This window comes from Canis lupus, chromosome 7 (genome assembly GCF_011100685.1).
Source record: "Canis lupus familiaris isolate Mischka breed German Shepherd chromosome 7, alternate assembly UU_Cfam_GSD_1.0, whole genome shotgun sequence".
NCBI classification, from domain to species: Eukaryota; Metazoa; Chordata; class Mammalia; order Carnivora; family Canidae; genus Canis; species Canis lupus.
In genome coordinates this window covers 39448236-39465736 of record NC_049228.1, presented here as the reverse complement: position 1 = coordinate 39465736, position 17501 = coordinate 39448236, and the positions used below count along the sequence as shown (strand labels likewise).

Sequence of the window (17501 nt, the reverse complement as noted above, 5' to 3'; positions counted from 1 at the left end):
GCCCTCCTCCCCTTCCACCACCCCTAGTTCGTTTCCCAGAGTTAGGAGTCTTTATGTTCTGTCTCCCTTTCTGATATTTCCCACACATTTCTTCTCCCTTCCCTTATATTCCCTTTCACTATTATTTATATTCCCCAAATGAATGAGAACATATAATGTTTGTCCTTCTCCGATTGACTTATTCACTCAGCATAATACCCTCCAGTTCCATCCACGTTGAAGCAAATGGTGGGTATTTGTCGTTTCTAATGGCTGAGTAATATTCCATTGTATACATAAACCACATCTTCTTTATCCATTCATCTTTCGATGGACACCGAGGCTCCTTCCACAATTTGGCTATCGTGGCCATTGCTGCTATAAACATCGGGGTGCAGGTGTCCCGGCATCTCATTGCATCTGTATCTTTGGGGTAAATCCCCAACAGTGCAATTGCTGGGTCGTAGGGCAGGTCTATTTTTAACTCTTTGAGGAACCTCCACACAGTTTTCCAGAGTGGCTGCACCAGTTCACATTCCCACCAACAGTGTAAGAGGGTTCCCTTTTCTCCACATCCTCTCCAACATTTGTTGTTTCCTGCCTTGTTAATTTTCGCCATTCTCACTGGTGTGAGGTGGTATCTCATTGTGGTTTTGATTTGTATTTCCCTGATGGCAAGTGATGCAGAGCATTTTCTTATGTGCATGTTGGCCATGTCTATGTCTTTGTGAGATTTCTCTTCATGTCTTTTGCCCATTTCATGATTGGATTGTTTGTTTCTTTGGTGTTGAGTTTAATAAGTTCTTTATAGATCTTGGAAACTAGCCCTTTATCTGATACATCATTTGCAAATATCTCCTCCCATTCTGTAGGTTGTCTTTTAGTTTCGTTGACTGTATCCTTTGCTGTGCAAAAGCTTCTTATCTTGATGAAGTCCCAATAGTTCATTTTTGCTTTTGTTTCTTTTGCCTTCGTGGATGTATCTTGCAAGAAGTTACTGTGGCCGAGTTCAAAAAGGGTGTTGCCTGTGTTCTTCTCTAGGATTTTGATGGAATCTTGTCTCACATTTAGATCTTTCATCCATTTTGAGTTTATCTTTGTGTATGGTGCAAGAGAGTGGTCTAGTTTCATTCTTCTGCATGTGGATGTCCAATATTTCCAGCACCATTTATTGAAGAGACTGTCTTTCTTCCAATGGATAGTCTTTCCTCCTTTATTGAATATTAGTTGACCATAAAGTTCAGGGTCCACTTCTGGGTTCTCTATTCTGTTCCATTGATCTATGTGTCTGTTTTTGTGCCAGTACCACACTGTCTTGATGACCACAGCTTTGTAGTACAACCTGAAATCTGGCATTGTGATGCCCCCAGATATGGTTTTCTTTTTTAAAATTCCCCTGGCTATTCGGGGTCTTTTCTGATTCCACACAAATCTTAAAATAATTTGTTCTAACTCTCTGAAGAAAGTCCATGGTATTTTGATAGGGATTGCATTAAACGTGTAAATTGCCCTGGGTAACATTGACATTTTCACAATATTAATTCTGCCAATCCATGAGCATGGAATATTTTTCCATCTCTTTGTATCTTCCTCAATTTCTTTCAGAAGTGTTCTATAGTTTTTAGGGTATAGATCCTTTACCTCTTTGGTTAGGTTTATTCCTAGGTATCTTATGCTTTTGGGTGCAATTGTAAATGGGATTGACTCCTTAATTTCTCTTTCTTCAGTCTCATTGTTAGTGTATAGAAATGCCACTGATTTCTGGGCATTGATTTTGTATCCTGCCATGCTACCAAATTGCTGTATGAGTTCTAGCAATCTTGGGGTGGAGGCTTTTGGGTTTTCTATGTAGAGTATCATGTCATCGGTGAAGAGGGAGAGTTTGACTTCTTCTTTGACTTTTGGCCATTTTAATTATGTATCTTGGTGTTGGACCTCCTCAGGTTGGTTTTGTTTAGGGTTCTCTGTGCCCCCTGGATCTGGATTTCTCTTTCCTTCCCCAGATTCAGGAAGTTTTCAGCTATTATTTCTTCTAATAAATGTTCTGTCCCCTCTTCTCTCTCTTCTCCTTCTGGGATCCCTGTAACACGACTGTTATTGTACTTGATGGTGTTGCTGAGTTCCCTTAACCTGTTCTCATTTTTTATTATTCTTTTTTCTTTCTCTTGTCCAGCCTGATTGCTTTTTATTAGTGTCTTCCAGGTCACTGATCTGTCCTCCTGCTTCCTCTAATCTGTTTATACCCTCTGGTGTATTTTTAATTTCAGTTATTGAGTTCTTCATCTCTGATTGGTTCTTTTTTATGTTTTCTATCTTTGTGGAGGGTCTCACTGAGGTCTCCATCCTTTTCTCAAGTCCAGTAAGTATCTTTATAACCATTACTTTATATTCTCCATTAGGCATGTTGCTTATCTTCATTTTTTTAGGTCTCTTGCTGTGATTTTGTTCTGTTCTTTCATTTGAGACTTATTCCTCTGTCTCATTCTATCTAACTCTCTATTTCTCTGTATCAGCTATGTCTCCTGCTCTTGATGGTAGTGGCCTTTTGAAGAAGAGGTCATACAGTGCCCTGCAGTGCAGTGTTCCCTGTTACTCCAAACCTGGTGCTTCAGGGAGGTCTCCTGTGTGTGTTGTGTGCACCCTCCTGTTGTGGCTGGGATGTGTTTGCCTTGAGTCTCGTCTGCAATGGCTCTCTGCCTGTCGTGGGCAGGGTCTGGTCCCTGTGGTGTTAGTGGGCTGCCTTGAGCTTGGGATGAGTCAGACCAGGTGTTTGCCAGAGATGAAGTAGCACCAAACTATAGGGCACTCTCCCTGTCTTGTCCCCTAGAATCTTTTGTTGGTGGGTAGACCTATAGTCAGACTGGTGTGTGGTCATCTTCCCCTCTCTCCAGGGCAGGACTCATTTTGGAGTGGGGCTGGTTGGTGGTGGGGCTGTTTGCACACTGCCAGGCTTGTGGCACTGCTTTGGATGGATTCTTGCCAAGGGCCCTTTGGAGAGTGGGTGGACCCACAACATGCATGTGAGTGGGGTGCAGTCCTAGCAAAGTCTGTGCAGGTCTGCTGTGGGAGTGGATCTGGAGCTGAGCTCTGGCTGGAGGGGGCATGTCCACACTGGAGTGAGGGGGTGCTGTGAGCAAATTAGTTCCAGCCAATGTTAGCGTATCTAGGCTAAGGGAGAAAAGTGACACCCGCCAGCTCCTTTGTTCCTGGAGAAGTCTCCCCCTGATTTCTGTCCCTTGTTCCTATATGCCCCAGGCACTTTTCATACTGCAGCTTCTGTGCTATATCTCTGTGGGACTGTCATGCAGTCTCTTTAACAGTGGAGATGGTCTCCTCTCTCCCTCCCAGCTCTCCCAGAGCTGAGTCAATGTTCTCAAGATTCCAGGGTTTAAGTCCTCCTGGTTTTAAGAAGTTGTAAAATTTGACCTATCTCATTTTCAAAGCCAAATGTGACGAGGATTCATTTTCCCCATGCTGGATCCTCCCACCCCAGTCTTTGCCTATGGGTCTTTCTCCTGCCAGCAGACCCCGGGTCCAGTTAGGTCCCCACCCCGTCTCTACCCTTCCTCTCGTTTTCTGGGTCTCTACATTCAGCTGTGGGGTCTGTTCTCCCAGTCTACAGAATTACTTATGCTGATGTGGATGTTATCTAGGTTTACCTGGAGGACAAAGTGAGCTTGGGTCCTCCTACTCCACCATTATTCCCCAGAAGTCTTAGTTTGATGATTTTATAAATGAAGTTATCGAATCCATATATTTAAAGATTGCCAAAACATTAAATTTTCAGCTTAGACGTACATTTTTTTAAATACTGGGTTTTAATATTTGAGATTCGTGGTGAATATATTCACTTCATAAACCAAGATCTCCTTCCAGGTTTTTGTATCTTTTCCTTGTTGAACACAAGTTACAGTGGTTGTGATGACCCTTCCAGATGTGGAAGGTAACTACCCACATGTGGTAGTTACAGCCTATAGAAAGTTCTCTACCCAGGAAGACCCTCTGCTACATGAATCCATGATTTGGGGCACGAGCTGGAGGGATCTGGTTAATAATAGCAAGTTTACTGAGTAAGGATTGAGATAGGCTTTCTAATTATTTTTTAGCATACCTTTGGACTATTAGTAAGCATCATTGCCAACCGGTAATTCTCCATTTATTGATGTGTTGAGCACCTGCTCTGTACCAGGCACTGCTGCCATGTGCTGGGAGTCCTCAGACAACTCCCTACTTATTATACAGAGCTCAAGATCTATTATAGGAACCAAAGTAGAGAGATACTAATGTGTGATGTATGCTACGATCATTTGGATGATATGGTCATGTGAAAGAAGAGAAATTGACCTAGCCTGCAAGAAGTGATAATTCATCTGGGTTTTGGAAGATTGTGTTGAGTTAGCCAGGTAAAAGGGTCCAGGGTGTGTGGGTAGCTGAGTGGAAAGAGCACCCTAGGCCAGGGGAGAGTATAGATATGGAACCATGAGCAAGCATGGCATGTTCTGGAGCTATAAATAAGATGGAACCTAGTTTGCAAATGGGGAAGTGGTGAAAGGTGAGATTCTCTAAGGAAGCAGGACCAGATGAGGAAGGGCCTTGAATATCACAATGAATGCTGACCATAGAGTAGCTACTGAAGGATTTTGAGCAGGAGGGTGAAATGATTTGATTTAGAAATGTCTCAGGACCCTAGGGTATGTGTAGATGGCGGGGGGGAAGGGGGGGGCAGTGAGAATAGATAAACCAGTTACAAGACTAGAAATCCTGGGGGGACTAAGGTAAGACGATGGTGAGGATGAAAGAAGGTGGAGCCACAAGCTTCAGATGGGCACGTGGCCCAGGCTTGTGCCAAGATACCTGGCTTGGCCACCAATATGGAAGGGTTCACACTACAGAGAGGAAGTAGGAGGGAGAGGCTTGTGTAGAAACAGCTAAGTGCCGTACATGTTGGAAATCTAATACTCATGGGACAGCCACATGACCGTCTTCAATCAGCAATTGGGGTTAGAGATCTGTGGCAAAAGGTAGTGACAGGAGCTACAGAGCATGTGTGTTATGTATATGCCCAGCAGCCCAGGAAGAGCAGGATGGGTGGAAGGAGAGCAGCATCCCAGGCAGAATAAGGAACGGAGCCAGCTGTCAGATGTGATGCAGACATCATGCAGCATGAAGGCTGACCAGCTAGTGTCAATCTGTTAGTGATGCGGCCACACAGCAGGGCCTGGAGTGGCTGAGAGATGCATACGCAGAGACCCGGAGTTCACAGACCATCTTTTCAAGGCCTGTGACCGTGGAGAGGAGGTGGGGACCCAGACAGTAACTAGACGAAAACAAAGCACAAGAGGGGCTTCTTGTGTATACTTTTAATGAGAGGTAAAAAGGAAGCCTGTGGCAAAGGAGAGCTTGAGAGAGGAGGAGAGTAATGAGTGACACAGGGATGGCTTGGTTGGCATGTGGGAACAGGTGTCTCTTCCTCTGGAAAAGGAGGATGAAGTTAAGACAGCATGGGTGCAGCTAAGCCTCGGGGAGGGCTGGGACCAGAGGGTGTCACCATGGGACATGAGAGGACAATCTCTCTCCTGATGACCAGGAAATGGGCAGAAAGTGAGGCTGTGGGAAGGCAGTGCTAGTGATCCAGCATACAGCAGGGTGTCTGCATGTGTACATTCATTGGAGGGGGAGGTTAAATTTACATTTACTTTAGTTTTGCTTTATTATAAATTATTTTAGCAACTTAAAAAAAATCAGCATGGACTCTTATTTTTACTAATGCAGCTACATATGCTGCAATTTAAATATTGTATTTTTTATGTGCAAATGTAGCCCCAAATGAGGCTGTGATCGTATTATGATTAAACATACATTATGAACTGTATTTTCTTTTGGTTCTGGACAGGACTACCTTGAAATTAAAAGAATGATTTTCCCAAGATTTTACTTTCTTAGCAACGCTGAACTCCTTGATATTCTAGCTGACAGTAGAAATCCTGGGTCTCTACAGGTAATATTTTTCTCTGCTCAGGGATATTATTTCCAAACCAGGTCAGAATTGTATAGTGTTTATTGACATTTGATTCTGGTCCACAGCCTCATCTTGTGAAGTGTTTTGAAAATATAAAACAGTTATTGATTTGGAAACAAGAAATTGGCCCTCCTGCTGTGATAATGCTCATGTCTGCTGAAGGGGAAACTCTTCTGTTGCCCAAGTATGACATATGTGTTACTAATGAAACATTCAGACACCATAAAACTTTATTATTTAAAACCTCTGCTTGGAAATTTCTGATATTTCAAGAAGTTTGCTAAGCAAACTATTTCCCCAAAGCTAATGTACTTATGCAGAATTTTACTTTTTCATGTCTGTATTTATTGGTATTATCCTAGGTGCCAGCATAGGGGTTTTATTATAGGAACTTATTAGGAAGAAAATTTGCTATTTGCTTGATGTTGTTCATGCTGCTCCCTATGCTGCCTCCCTGGCCCCTGGCCCTAGGCCCCCTCTCATCAGCTGATTCCCTCCAGCCTTTGGCACGTGGCTCCTATTGGGAGTTGATTAAAAAATGCTGTGCCCAAGTGTTTCCATCCACTAAAGTCCCTAACCCCACCGTAACCTAGGCTGGCTGTTTAAAAGAGCCAGCAAGGAATACAAAAATGCTCTGTAATATGACTTATCTACTTTGTCAGTTCATGTTTTAGTGGAACCTCTTAATTTTGTAAGTCAATGGTTTCAGTGTCATAGTTCCATAAAGTTAGGTGATAAGTTGTCTCCGTAGCTTTCCAAATTAAGATCTAGAAAAAAACACAATTGTAGAATTATCCTTTGGCCTGTGAATGTTATAAGTGTAGAAAAGTTAGTCTACAGCCTTATCAAAGGAATGAAGAAACATAGATAAAAAGAATTATTTGCGATTTTTTTTGGAAAAAATTACAGGAAAATTCGTGTAAGAAGTGCTGTGGAACAGTGGTTGATAAATGTAGAGAAAAGCATGTTTGATGTACTGAAAAAGTAAGTACAATTTTTAAAAGATTTTATTTATTTGAGAGAGAGAGAGAGAGAGAGAGAGAGCACGCGCATGAGCAGGGAAGAGGGAGAGGGAGAAGCTGGGAGCCTGATGCGGGACTCAATCCCAGGAGCCCAAGATCATGACCTGAGCCAGACACTTAACTGACTGAACCACCCAGGTGTCCCTGTGAGTACAATTTTTAATTCTAAGATTGCATTATATATATTTAACCTTGGTTAATTACCTACTAATCTTATTGGAAAGGATCTGTAGAAATGTAGAGTGAAGTCTTTTATGAAATGGGCTTTGATAGAACATGACAGCACATGGCTGGATGGAAAATCACTTTTCCAGCGTGAATGTCAGTTTGAGAGCATGATCCTGGACTGCATCCAGGTGTTTTTGTGTGTGCTTTCAGCCTAGTCAGTTTTCTAAAGACCCCATGCCCTGAAGGCTCGGCTGTAGCCCATCCCCGTTCTGCTTCCTCACATTGTTTGCTTGGTTCCATCTTTGTGATGTTCTCCTTTTTACGTTCCAGTTGGTTTAGAGCGAAGAAAGAGCCCCAGAGCATGAATTTTTAAATGACTTTGACTCGCGCTGCCTTGTACATTTCTAATTCTTTGTGGTTGGTTATATTTGTTGGTCTTAAAGTTTTTATATATTTGTATTAATTAATATGATCCTGAATGCCAACACGAGACTCCTAGAGCAGAGCAGATCATAACCACAACAGCTTTCTCGGCTATAGTCCTTCCCCAGGTGATGTGATCAGAGCCAGATGCCGTCTCCCATGAGGGCAGGAGCTTCTGCAGGCTCTCAAGAGACGGATGTTCACTTGTCACGCCAGGACCATCTTATCAGCTGCTAATCATGATAGTTCTTTCTCTTTATGGTTCTTTTGAAATGTCTCTTCCTTTTCATGTTACTTAGGATGACAAATTTGGTACAATGTTAAAAAGTACACATGACAGTCACCATCCTTCTTTTGTTCCTCATTTTACTGGGAACATTTCTAATGTTTCACTGTTTGCTATGATGCTAGGATTTCTGGAACATACCCCTCCTCAAAATAAAGAGTTTTATTCTCTAACTTGTTTGCAAAGTTTTTAACAATTGAAGGGTATTTAATTCAAAAGTTTTTTAATGAATCTATCAAGAAACCTAAATACCCTTTTGCCTGAAATTTGCCATGAATGACAACCACAAATGTCCTTATGTTGAACTTTCCTTCATTTTCCTCTTCATATTTTGGTCCACTTAGTTTATTTTCTGGAAAATTGTATTAAACATTTCCTCCTTTTCTGTGGGTTTGTCCTTATCCTCTTTTTGTTTCTAGCATTTATTTCTAATAAATAACTGCATTACCACCCATGTTAGCTCCCTGAACCTTGCCCACAGCCCTGCAAAAAGTCCCCTCATTAAACTCTCTAGGCACCCTTCACATGTGCTGCTGCATGCATGCTTCCCATCCTCTGTCCACCCTCGAATCAGCAGGCTTTGGGTCTGGGGGTTTTTACTTCCTGTTGCTGCACTGAGTTTCTTCATATCTTTTGGGGTAGCCATGCCAAAGTCAGAGACATTTCCTTTGTTCTAGTGAATACTCTTAAAATGTGAATGCACATTGTGAAACATACTTTCATCAAAGCTTATGGTAAATATCTCCTATTTGTCCCCAACAAGCATGGTCACTTCATACTGCCCTCCCATCACCTCCTCCATATTGTAATCATGCAGGATTTTATTCCAGTTGTATTAATTTCTATATCATCAAATGTCACAAGACATGGCAGCATTTAGTCTCACCAGAAAGTGTTCATATTCCTCTGTTACACTCCCCACTGGTTGATCTCTGATCTCAGAGAGCTTTAGCCAGGGGTTAGCATCCGTGAAGGAGTGGTCTGTCACTGCGTCAGCTTTGTTCATGTTTCTACTGGTCGTTTTTGGTTGTCCATTCGTGTTCAGACTGGTGAGTGTCCCTCTCCCTCTCTAAGCAAGTGCTGGTATGTAATTACAGTAGCCTGCCTGCATAGCTACAGGTGACAGGATGGACACATGGCCTAGGATGTGAGTGGTTTTAGCTCCCAGCATATGGAGATTCCTTTCCATTTCTCCTGGGAACTACAAGACACCCTTGTCACCTCCCCAGTGTGTGAGTTCCAGTGTCATTTCAGGTACTCCGCATCTTGGAGAAAAATGACAGCGTCAACGCCTCGATTCCTGTCTTCCCCTTACTCCCTTCCTGTCCTGCCATGTTTGAAGATGTGTGGTGTGATTGCAGGCCCTCCTCTGTTTCTCTCTGCAGCCTCATCGCCCTTGGAGATGGCTATTCATTGTGGCCATTGGCAGCTGGGGTGTGGGGAAGGTAGAGGCCGCCACTGGCCCTGCTTAGAGAGTTCTCATTCCCTGCAGAGCCGCCCTGATCTCTCTTGTGTTTGTCCAGCTTGGCAGTGGTGTTCTCCCATTTCTCTGCTCATTTCTGTAACTCAGTCCCAATTTGCTTTCCGCCTGCTAGAGCCTTTTCAAGTTGATGCCCTGCGGCACACTTTCTTGTGTTCCAGTGTTTTGTGTGTGTACATATGTGTATATGTACAATATATATGATATATACTATTAACATATTATCTGTCACTTGAAGGAATATCTCTCATGATGAAGACAGGATTGTTACATCAAAAATCTTGATCCACTCTCTCCCAAGAGGCTGTAAAAAATCAGAATAAATATTTCTAAAACCCTGAAGGAAGTTAAATAAAGAAATTATAATGTGCTGTGTGTCTGTGTGTGTTTATATATAAATGGGGGTACCGTGTCAAAATAAGAGTAAGGTCTTTTTTTTGTCAAAAGAGAAATGGAACTACATGTTTTTTGAGAGATAAAGCAATGCTACAAAAGGTGCAAATAAAAGCAGTAAAGACAGGTCATGGAATAGCAAACAAAAAGAAAACAAAGACATTAAAATAAAAGGTCATTTTAATAAGAGCTGCGTTTGTATCTCAACAATGTCACTGACATTGTTTTAGAATATATAAAAGTCATTATAAACCTATTTCTCCTCTGTGGCAGTGATAATAAGAAAATAATAAAAACAGACACCATTTGCAATTACAGCAAAAATTAGAAGAATCAATATTTATTTTAAAAATAAACTAAATTCTAGATTAAGATTGGTAAGTAAAGAAACTGTCACAGTAGTAGAAGAAAAGTAAAGTTTAATGTTGAAAATTTGTGACACATGGGATCAGTGATCAGTTTGACTATATAGAAACTAAAAATTTCTAAGTGACAAAAAACCCACTGTAACAATATGAAAACCTATTTTGTTGGCACAAATTAACTTGATCTTAAATAAAATTTCTGCATATTTTTCATGAATCCTATTTTTCCTTATGATTAATTTTTATTTTATTTTTTTAAAGATTTATTTATTTATTTATGATAGACACAGAGAGAGAGAGAGAGAGAGAGAGAGAGGGGCAGAGACACAGGAGGAGGGAGAAGCAGGCTCCATGCCAGGAGCCCGATGTGGGACTCGATCCTGGGACTCCAGGATCGCGGCCTGGGCCAAAGGCAGGCGCTAAACTGCTGAGCCACCCAGGGATCCCCTATGATTAATTTTTAAAGCTAAATGCAGGGCTTTACTGCTAAAGTTCATTTAATGGTTTCAGCCCAGTACTCATCTTGTAGAAATTATCTTAAATACTGATTTTGTCATTGATAGTAATAGATATTCAAAGCTAATATGGCCATCTCCCCCTTCCAGTTTCACCACCCCAGAAACTCAATGGCCCCATTGGAAGAGTACAGGTGATATTAAAGGGAAGTTTAAGGAATCTGCATTATGCATGAATTCAGGCTCTGTTAACTCTAGCATTTGGTCCCTTACGTACACCTAAATCAGAATTAAAGAACCAGAGATCCTAAAGGAAAATCCCCACCCCCACGTGATCTTGTCATGCTTGATCATTAAATGGCCACTATGATTACATGTAATAATAGAAATAAAATGTTCTATTTATAGATTTGTAAGTCAAGGAGTTGAAGACTGGAGCTGCCAAACTTTTTCCGAGTGGGTGGTGTCTCATCCAGGACAAGTGGTCCTCACAGTGGTGAGTTAATTTATGGTCATACTGCCAAGAAAGCAAAGATTTAGAAGTAAACCACTCTGAAGGGTACTAATATGTGTCACTTTGAAATGCATCAAAAAATAATATAGATGGTTGGATGGATATATGGACAGATGTGATAAAGTAAATATAGCAAAAATTAGTTGGAATATAGGTGGTGGGCATATGGGCATTTGTTTTAGAATTCAACTTTTTTATGGTTTTAAAATTTCTTCATAATGTTGAATGAAAAGAATCATAAATTATTTTCTCAGGGATGTTCCCCTATGGTATTGTATTTGGTTTCTACTGCTGTCATTACAAAGTTACCACAAATTTAGTTGCTTAAAACAGCACATGTTTATCGTCTTGCAGGTATGTCCGATGAAGGCCTCACTGGTGTCACTGGCTAAAATTGAGGTGTTGGCAAGGCTGCATTCCTTCCCAGAGGCTCAGGGGAGAATCCCTTTCCTTATCTTTCCCAGCCTCTAGAGGCCACTGGCATGTCTTGGCTGGTGGCCCCTTCCTTCATTTTCAAAGCCAGCCCTGTTGGCACCTGTCTGACTGTTCTACTTTAATCAAACTTCCCTCTGCTCACAGCAGAAAAAGTTCTCCAGTTTTAAGGGTACCTACAATCATATTGGCCCCGCTCAGGTAATCCCGAATAATCTCTCCATCTGAAGGTCTTGATTTAGTCGCAGCTGCAAAGTCCCTCTGCCATCTAATATGACTTGGTCACAGGTTCTGGAGAGTAGCATATGGGTGTTTTTCAGGGAGCCTTCATGCTGCTGATTGTTGCTTTTGTGGAACTCAAAGGAGAAAGAGAAACGAGGTATGTGTGATAGCAAGAAAACCAGGGCACATGGTTCTTTTGAGAAGAAGAACTTATAAAGTAGTGATTGAAGTCAAGACAGTAGAGAATTCCCCAATAGAATGTATAGAATAAGAGAAGGACAAAGAAAGACCCCAGAGGACATCCACATTTAAGGAGAAGATGAAGGAAGGGGCTCCGTGAAGGGGTCCAAAGAAGAGGCATCATGGAGCTAAGGGAGGAGAGATGGAACTGGATTAACTTTTCTCTAGAGCAAGTGAGCAGTCAGCATTTTATTTTATTTTATTTTATTTTTAATTTATTTTTTATTGGTGTTCAATTTACCAACATACAGAATAACACCCAGTGCCCGTCACCCATTCACTCCCACCCTCCGCCCTTCTCCCCTTCCACCACCCCTAGTTCGTTTCCCAGAGTTAGCAGTCTTTACGTTCTGTTTCCCTTTCTGATATTTCCCAAACATTTCTTCTCCCTTCCCTTATATTCCCTTTCACTATTATTTATATTCCCCAAATGAATGAGAACATATAATGTTTGTCCTTCACCGACTGACTTACTTCACTCAGCATAATACCCTCCAGTTCCATCCATGTTGAAGCAAATGGTGGGTATTTGTCATTTCTAATAGCTGAGTAATATTCCATTGTATACATAAACCACATCTTCTTTATCCATTCATCTTTCGATGGACACCGAGGCTCCTTCCACAGTTTGGCTATCGTGGCCATAGCAGTCAGCATTTTAAAATGCTCTAGAGAGATCTGAAAACTCCATTATGTATGTCGGTGATGAGAATCCCCATGAACCTTGGGGACGGAGGTTCCCCTGCAGTGATGGAGGAAGAAGCCCCAGCTCCATGAGTTACCATTACCAAGTGTTTGTAAAACAGACTTGACTTTATTAAATTCTCTAGTAAATTTAAAAATAACATCACATCTGTTTACTGTGCCTTGCCCTGCCACAACTGTCAAGTCTCTGTTAAAATAAGCTGGGATTATGGACACAAATGATGATGTCCTTTGTCTCTTGTCTCCTTTGTTATCCACTTGGCTGAATATTGATAAAATGCTTGAAGAGCCTGAGCTGAGGACTGTCTGCAAAGGCAGCAAAAGGATAATGAATTATTGTGGACATTTCTGTGATTTACCAGGCACATACTCAGATCTGCTCTATGAAGAAGAGATCATCCCAGATCCCTGGTTCTCCAAAAATCCCTGGTTCTCTAACAATAAGAAGCACTCTGTCGTGTCTCCAGAAGTACTTCATTATAGGCTTGAACTTACATCATTGAACAGACTTTGCCAAAATTTCTCCCCTTTCTGCCCTGCCTACTGCTAATTTCCCATCCCAGCATACAATTGACAATTACCCTTTCTCCTGCACTTCTGCATATGGACTAGGAGCCTTCTCCCAGCAGACATCTGTGGGGGAGTAGGGATGATAACTGGCCCATATGTTTGGCCACTGAAAGCATTTCAGTGCGGATTTATCCAGACTAGAGCAACTTCCAGCTGTCTAAGGAAAGAAAGATCTGGTTCGCAGCCCACCTCACCAGAACCCACACTGACGCAGCCTAGCGAGGGGACTCTTCCCCTTGGATGCTCTCTCCGGAGACTGAATCCTGAATAAATGCCTCAATCATAGCAGTGCAATGGCGCTTGACTGGACTCCTCTGTGATATGGCCTTGGTTCCTGCCCACTTCCCAAGCCATGGTCTCCAGCCTCCTGTTGATCTGCCACATCTCTTAAGAAAGTCAGAGTTAGTTTCTGTTGCATGTGGCCAAAAACACTGATGCATCAGGTTTCACATCCTCTACCCTTTCACCTCGTTCTAGAAAAAGGTCCCATCGCTATGCCTCTTATTCCAAAATTACTCTATGCTAATTATTCCAGAATGTATTTCTTTATAGCCTTACTTACATGTTTCTTAGGCACTTCAAATTCATTAAATCCCCAAACACATTCACTGTGCCCCTTCCCCTCCAGCATGCTCTTCTTCAGTAGCTACTATCCTTGTGACTGAAATCACAGTTCACCCAGTTACGGGCCAGAAACTTGCAAGCCTCTGGACATATTCCCCTTCACTGACTGCCAATGTGACTTTAAACCATGGGCCTTCTGGCATACATGGAGAGAGTGAGCATCAAAAGGTGGATCAAGTAACAGAAGTCCTATAGAGTTCCTGAAAAATTATGATTACAGACAACATATTCTAGGAAAAGTTCCTGAAAAATTATGATTACAGACAACATATTCTAGGAAAAGTATTTCTGGGGTCAGCTGAGCACACAGTCCTAATTTCATGCTGGAGTTTTTCTTCCATTATTACTGTCTCAAGTTATGAGTCTTGTGATGATAGCTAAGAATATCAGATTTCTAAAGTAGACATATTGGGGGTGAATATATTTCAATTTACTAAAAAAATAAGGCCACACAAGCATTAATAAAATTCAGTGTCTGACTCTCAAATGCATTCAAATGTTGTAAGCTCTCTTTCACATACACTCACACACACATATCATGAAAACACCTGATTTAATTTATAGTTGATTCTTCAGTTCTCATCTTTATATCTTTTTCAGAGCCAGATCATGTTTTATAATGATTGCATCAAAAGTTTTGTGAGTTCTCATTCAAGAGCAGAGTTGGAAAAAGTCCATGCTGGTATGATTGGTCATCTAGAGGAGACTGCAGCGCTGGTGGCGCTGGATACTAGTAACACTCGCACAAAAGCTGTACTGACAGCACTGCTTACGCTTTGCGTTCACTGCCGAGACATAGCAAGAGATTTACTGCTGAAAGGTGTCTCCGGTGTGGGGGATTTTGAGTGGACAAGGTAAGTAGATCTCAATTATAGCTCCACCTGAAATAACTCCTCACATAGCTTCCTCTTGATAAACTTATTCTCCACCTCCAATTATGTGAAACTTGCGTTTCAATTTTCTGGGATTTATAGACATTCTGGGCAAACAGTGTCAGTTTGAGTACCCTGTGCCTGTGTTTTCTTTTCCACTGTGCTCCCTTCATTGTAACTTCCTTCTGTATCACATTCCTGAGTGGGCCTCACTTCTCACCATTCAGCCAGGCTGCAACATCCAATGTGTAGTGAGAGCAGCTCCCCCCAGGCCTCCGTTCTCCTTCTTCCCTGGGTGTGGTCCATTCTGGAACTCACTAAGCTGGGAAACAAAACTGAGAACGTTTGTGGCCAGTTCTCCACCTCAGAGCCCCATTCTCCTCCCAGGAATCTGGTGTGTGTGTGTGTGTATGTGTGTGTGTGTGTGTGTGTGTATTAATGTCTCCCATCTATATATTCATAAATACATATTTCATACATGAAACACCACACAGCCACTGACCCTGGGGAGAAGAGGAGAGCACACTAAGATTCGTACAAGAAATGTGAAGCTTTAAACTTCTGAGTTACTTTTCCCTAAAGATGCCTCTGTTCATGGAAAAATTAACTGTCCTGCCTATATAAGGTCTTTGATTCTCAAGAAAGTGAATTTTTAAGAAATTCTGCTATCGTATAAATTTCCTTATTTTAGATGTGACAATTTCCTTTAAACTCTAGAGAAGATGGAGCAGAGAGGCTGATGTATTTAACTAACACCATTTGAGTATATTTTACCAGAATACTTCATATTTGATATGTATTTCCATGTCCATTTTACTGTAGAAGTATAACTATACCATTTTTAATTGCCAAAGAAATATGCCATCTGGATGAATCATCACCCAAAAGTTCAATATGTCATTATTACTTTCTAGTAACTCTTTTTTAAAGTGAAAATGAAAGGTGGAAGAGCCTATATAGAAAAGTAAAGTAGAGAAGACATGACTCTAATAAACTCTGTGAGCATCTATGATTCTAGGGCTAAAGTATGCTAGAGTCCCTCAAGATCCCATAGGGAACTCACAGGACACTGCAAAACATGTTAACCTTTTGAGGGGCTCTGAGGGATATGCATCTATGTCAGACACCAACCAAACTGGTAGCTCAAAGTAGTTGACAGGTGTGGTGCCTGGGACAGGAAATGTGGATAATGGATAAAGGAAGTCAAAGATACCAACTTCCAGTTATAAGATAAATAAGTTCTGGGGATGTAATGGATAGCATGGCAACTATAATTAATAATACTTCATTGTATACTTGAAGGGTACTAAAACAGTAGATCTTAAATGTTATCACAAGAAAAATAAATTCATAAGTATGTGAATGATGGATGTTACCTAAATATATAGTGATCATTTCACAACAGGTGCATATATCATCATCATGTTGTATGTACACCTTAAACTAACACAAAGGTTTGGGTCAATATCTAGGGGAAGGAGTGCACACTATAAAGCTCCAGCTGGGTCACAAGTTTTGCTCATAGCCTTACAGAGAAGAAAATTTATGGTGAGCCACGCCGATGCACAGGGTTCATAAGATAAATACCACTATTTTGTTTGATATTAAGAACAACTAGCATTTCTCTCAGCTCTCCTTGTAAGGATCCTGGTTATAATGAACAATGTAAACCATAATAAATTTCATAGGGATGATTCTGGTATAAATCCTCTATTTGTGTGGCATACATCACAGCAGAGCAGCAGGATTCAGCCAGACTGCTTTCCTCACAGGGAAAGTGCTCACATGCTTGTAGTGTTTGGAGTTCTGAAGTTTCACTGATGAACTATCCATAACTCTTTTCATTTTGTTGTAATTTTTTAGTCAACATTCCATTTTTAATCTTCATTATGTTTCTACATGTGAAAAAATTAAGAATGATTTTGCCCAAATACTATGTGCACTTAAAATATTCTTTTCAGACATTTGCAGTATAAATGGAATGACAAGCAGAAGTTGTGCTATGTGTCCCAAGGAGATGCCAGCTTCATGTATGGCTACGAGTACTTGGGATGTACTCCTCGGTTGGTTATTACACCCCTCACTAACAGATGCTGGCTCACCCTCACGGCAGCTCTGCTCTTGAATCTTGGAGGCTGCCCCACTGGCCCCGCTGGCATGGGCAAAACAGAGACTGTCAAAGATCTAGCCAAAGTAAGTGGTTTCTATATCCAGAATACTATTTTTTTTATAGTCACACAAACTTCCAATGGTATCTTAAATTTATACTATTCCTGCTATTAAGATGTTCCTAACATTTAACAAACACCTGACCACATTCACTAAGTCATGTAATTCATCTGTTCATTTTGAGATGTCTGCTCTGTGCTGGAACTTGGGACCTTGGCAGGGCCAAGTATGCTTTGTGCGACTTGGTATTACACTGTGCTAACTGATGTGCCAGCGGCAGTGTCGTCCCATTCATTGGGGGTGATTAGTCTGTTCTTAGCCACACACAGACTTTTACTGTTACCTAGTCTTTGTGATTAATAGCAGTGTGTGTGTATCTGTGTGCGTGCGTGTGTGTGTGTCTGTGTGAGAGAGAGACAGACAGACAGACAGAGACAGAAAGACAAGTAACGATGGAAGTGAAGGATGTAGTTTGACGTTGCTGCAATGACATCATTGAAATGCTTTTTTCTTAGTTTTTTATCCGTTGATGTTTTAAAAACATGACTTTAGTGTTCCATGTA

At 41.3% G+C, this 17501-nt stretch overlaps 1 protein-coding gene across 18 annotated transcripts in view; it reads left to right on the top strand.

The window, feature by feature from the left end:
* DNAH14 (dynein axonemal heavy chain 14) overlaps positions 1–17501 on the top strand; it is a 333811-nt gene that overhangs the window by 130489 nt on the left and 185821 nt on the right. For all 18 annotated transcript variants that reach the window (XR_005362291.1, XR_005362292.1, XM_038542857.1 and 15 more), the window contains 6 exons: positions 5873–5977; positions 6064–6182; positions 6908–6982; positions 10999–11086; positions 14498–14751; positions 16731–16962. Coding sequence is in view for 16 of the 18 variants with exons in the window: in XM_038542857.1 (XP_038398785.1) it covers positions 5873–5977; positions 6064–6182; positions 6908–6982; positions 10999–11086; positions 14498–14751; positions 16731–16962 (873 nt within the window). In the remaining 2 variants the exon portion in view is untranslated. The remainder of the gene's footprint in view (positions 1–5872; positions 5978–6063; positions 6183–6907; positions 6983–10998; positions 11087–14497; positions 14752–16730; positions 16963–17501) is intronic.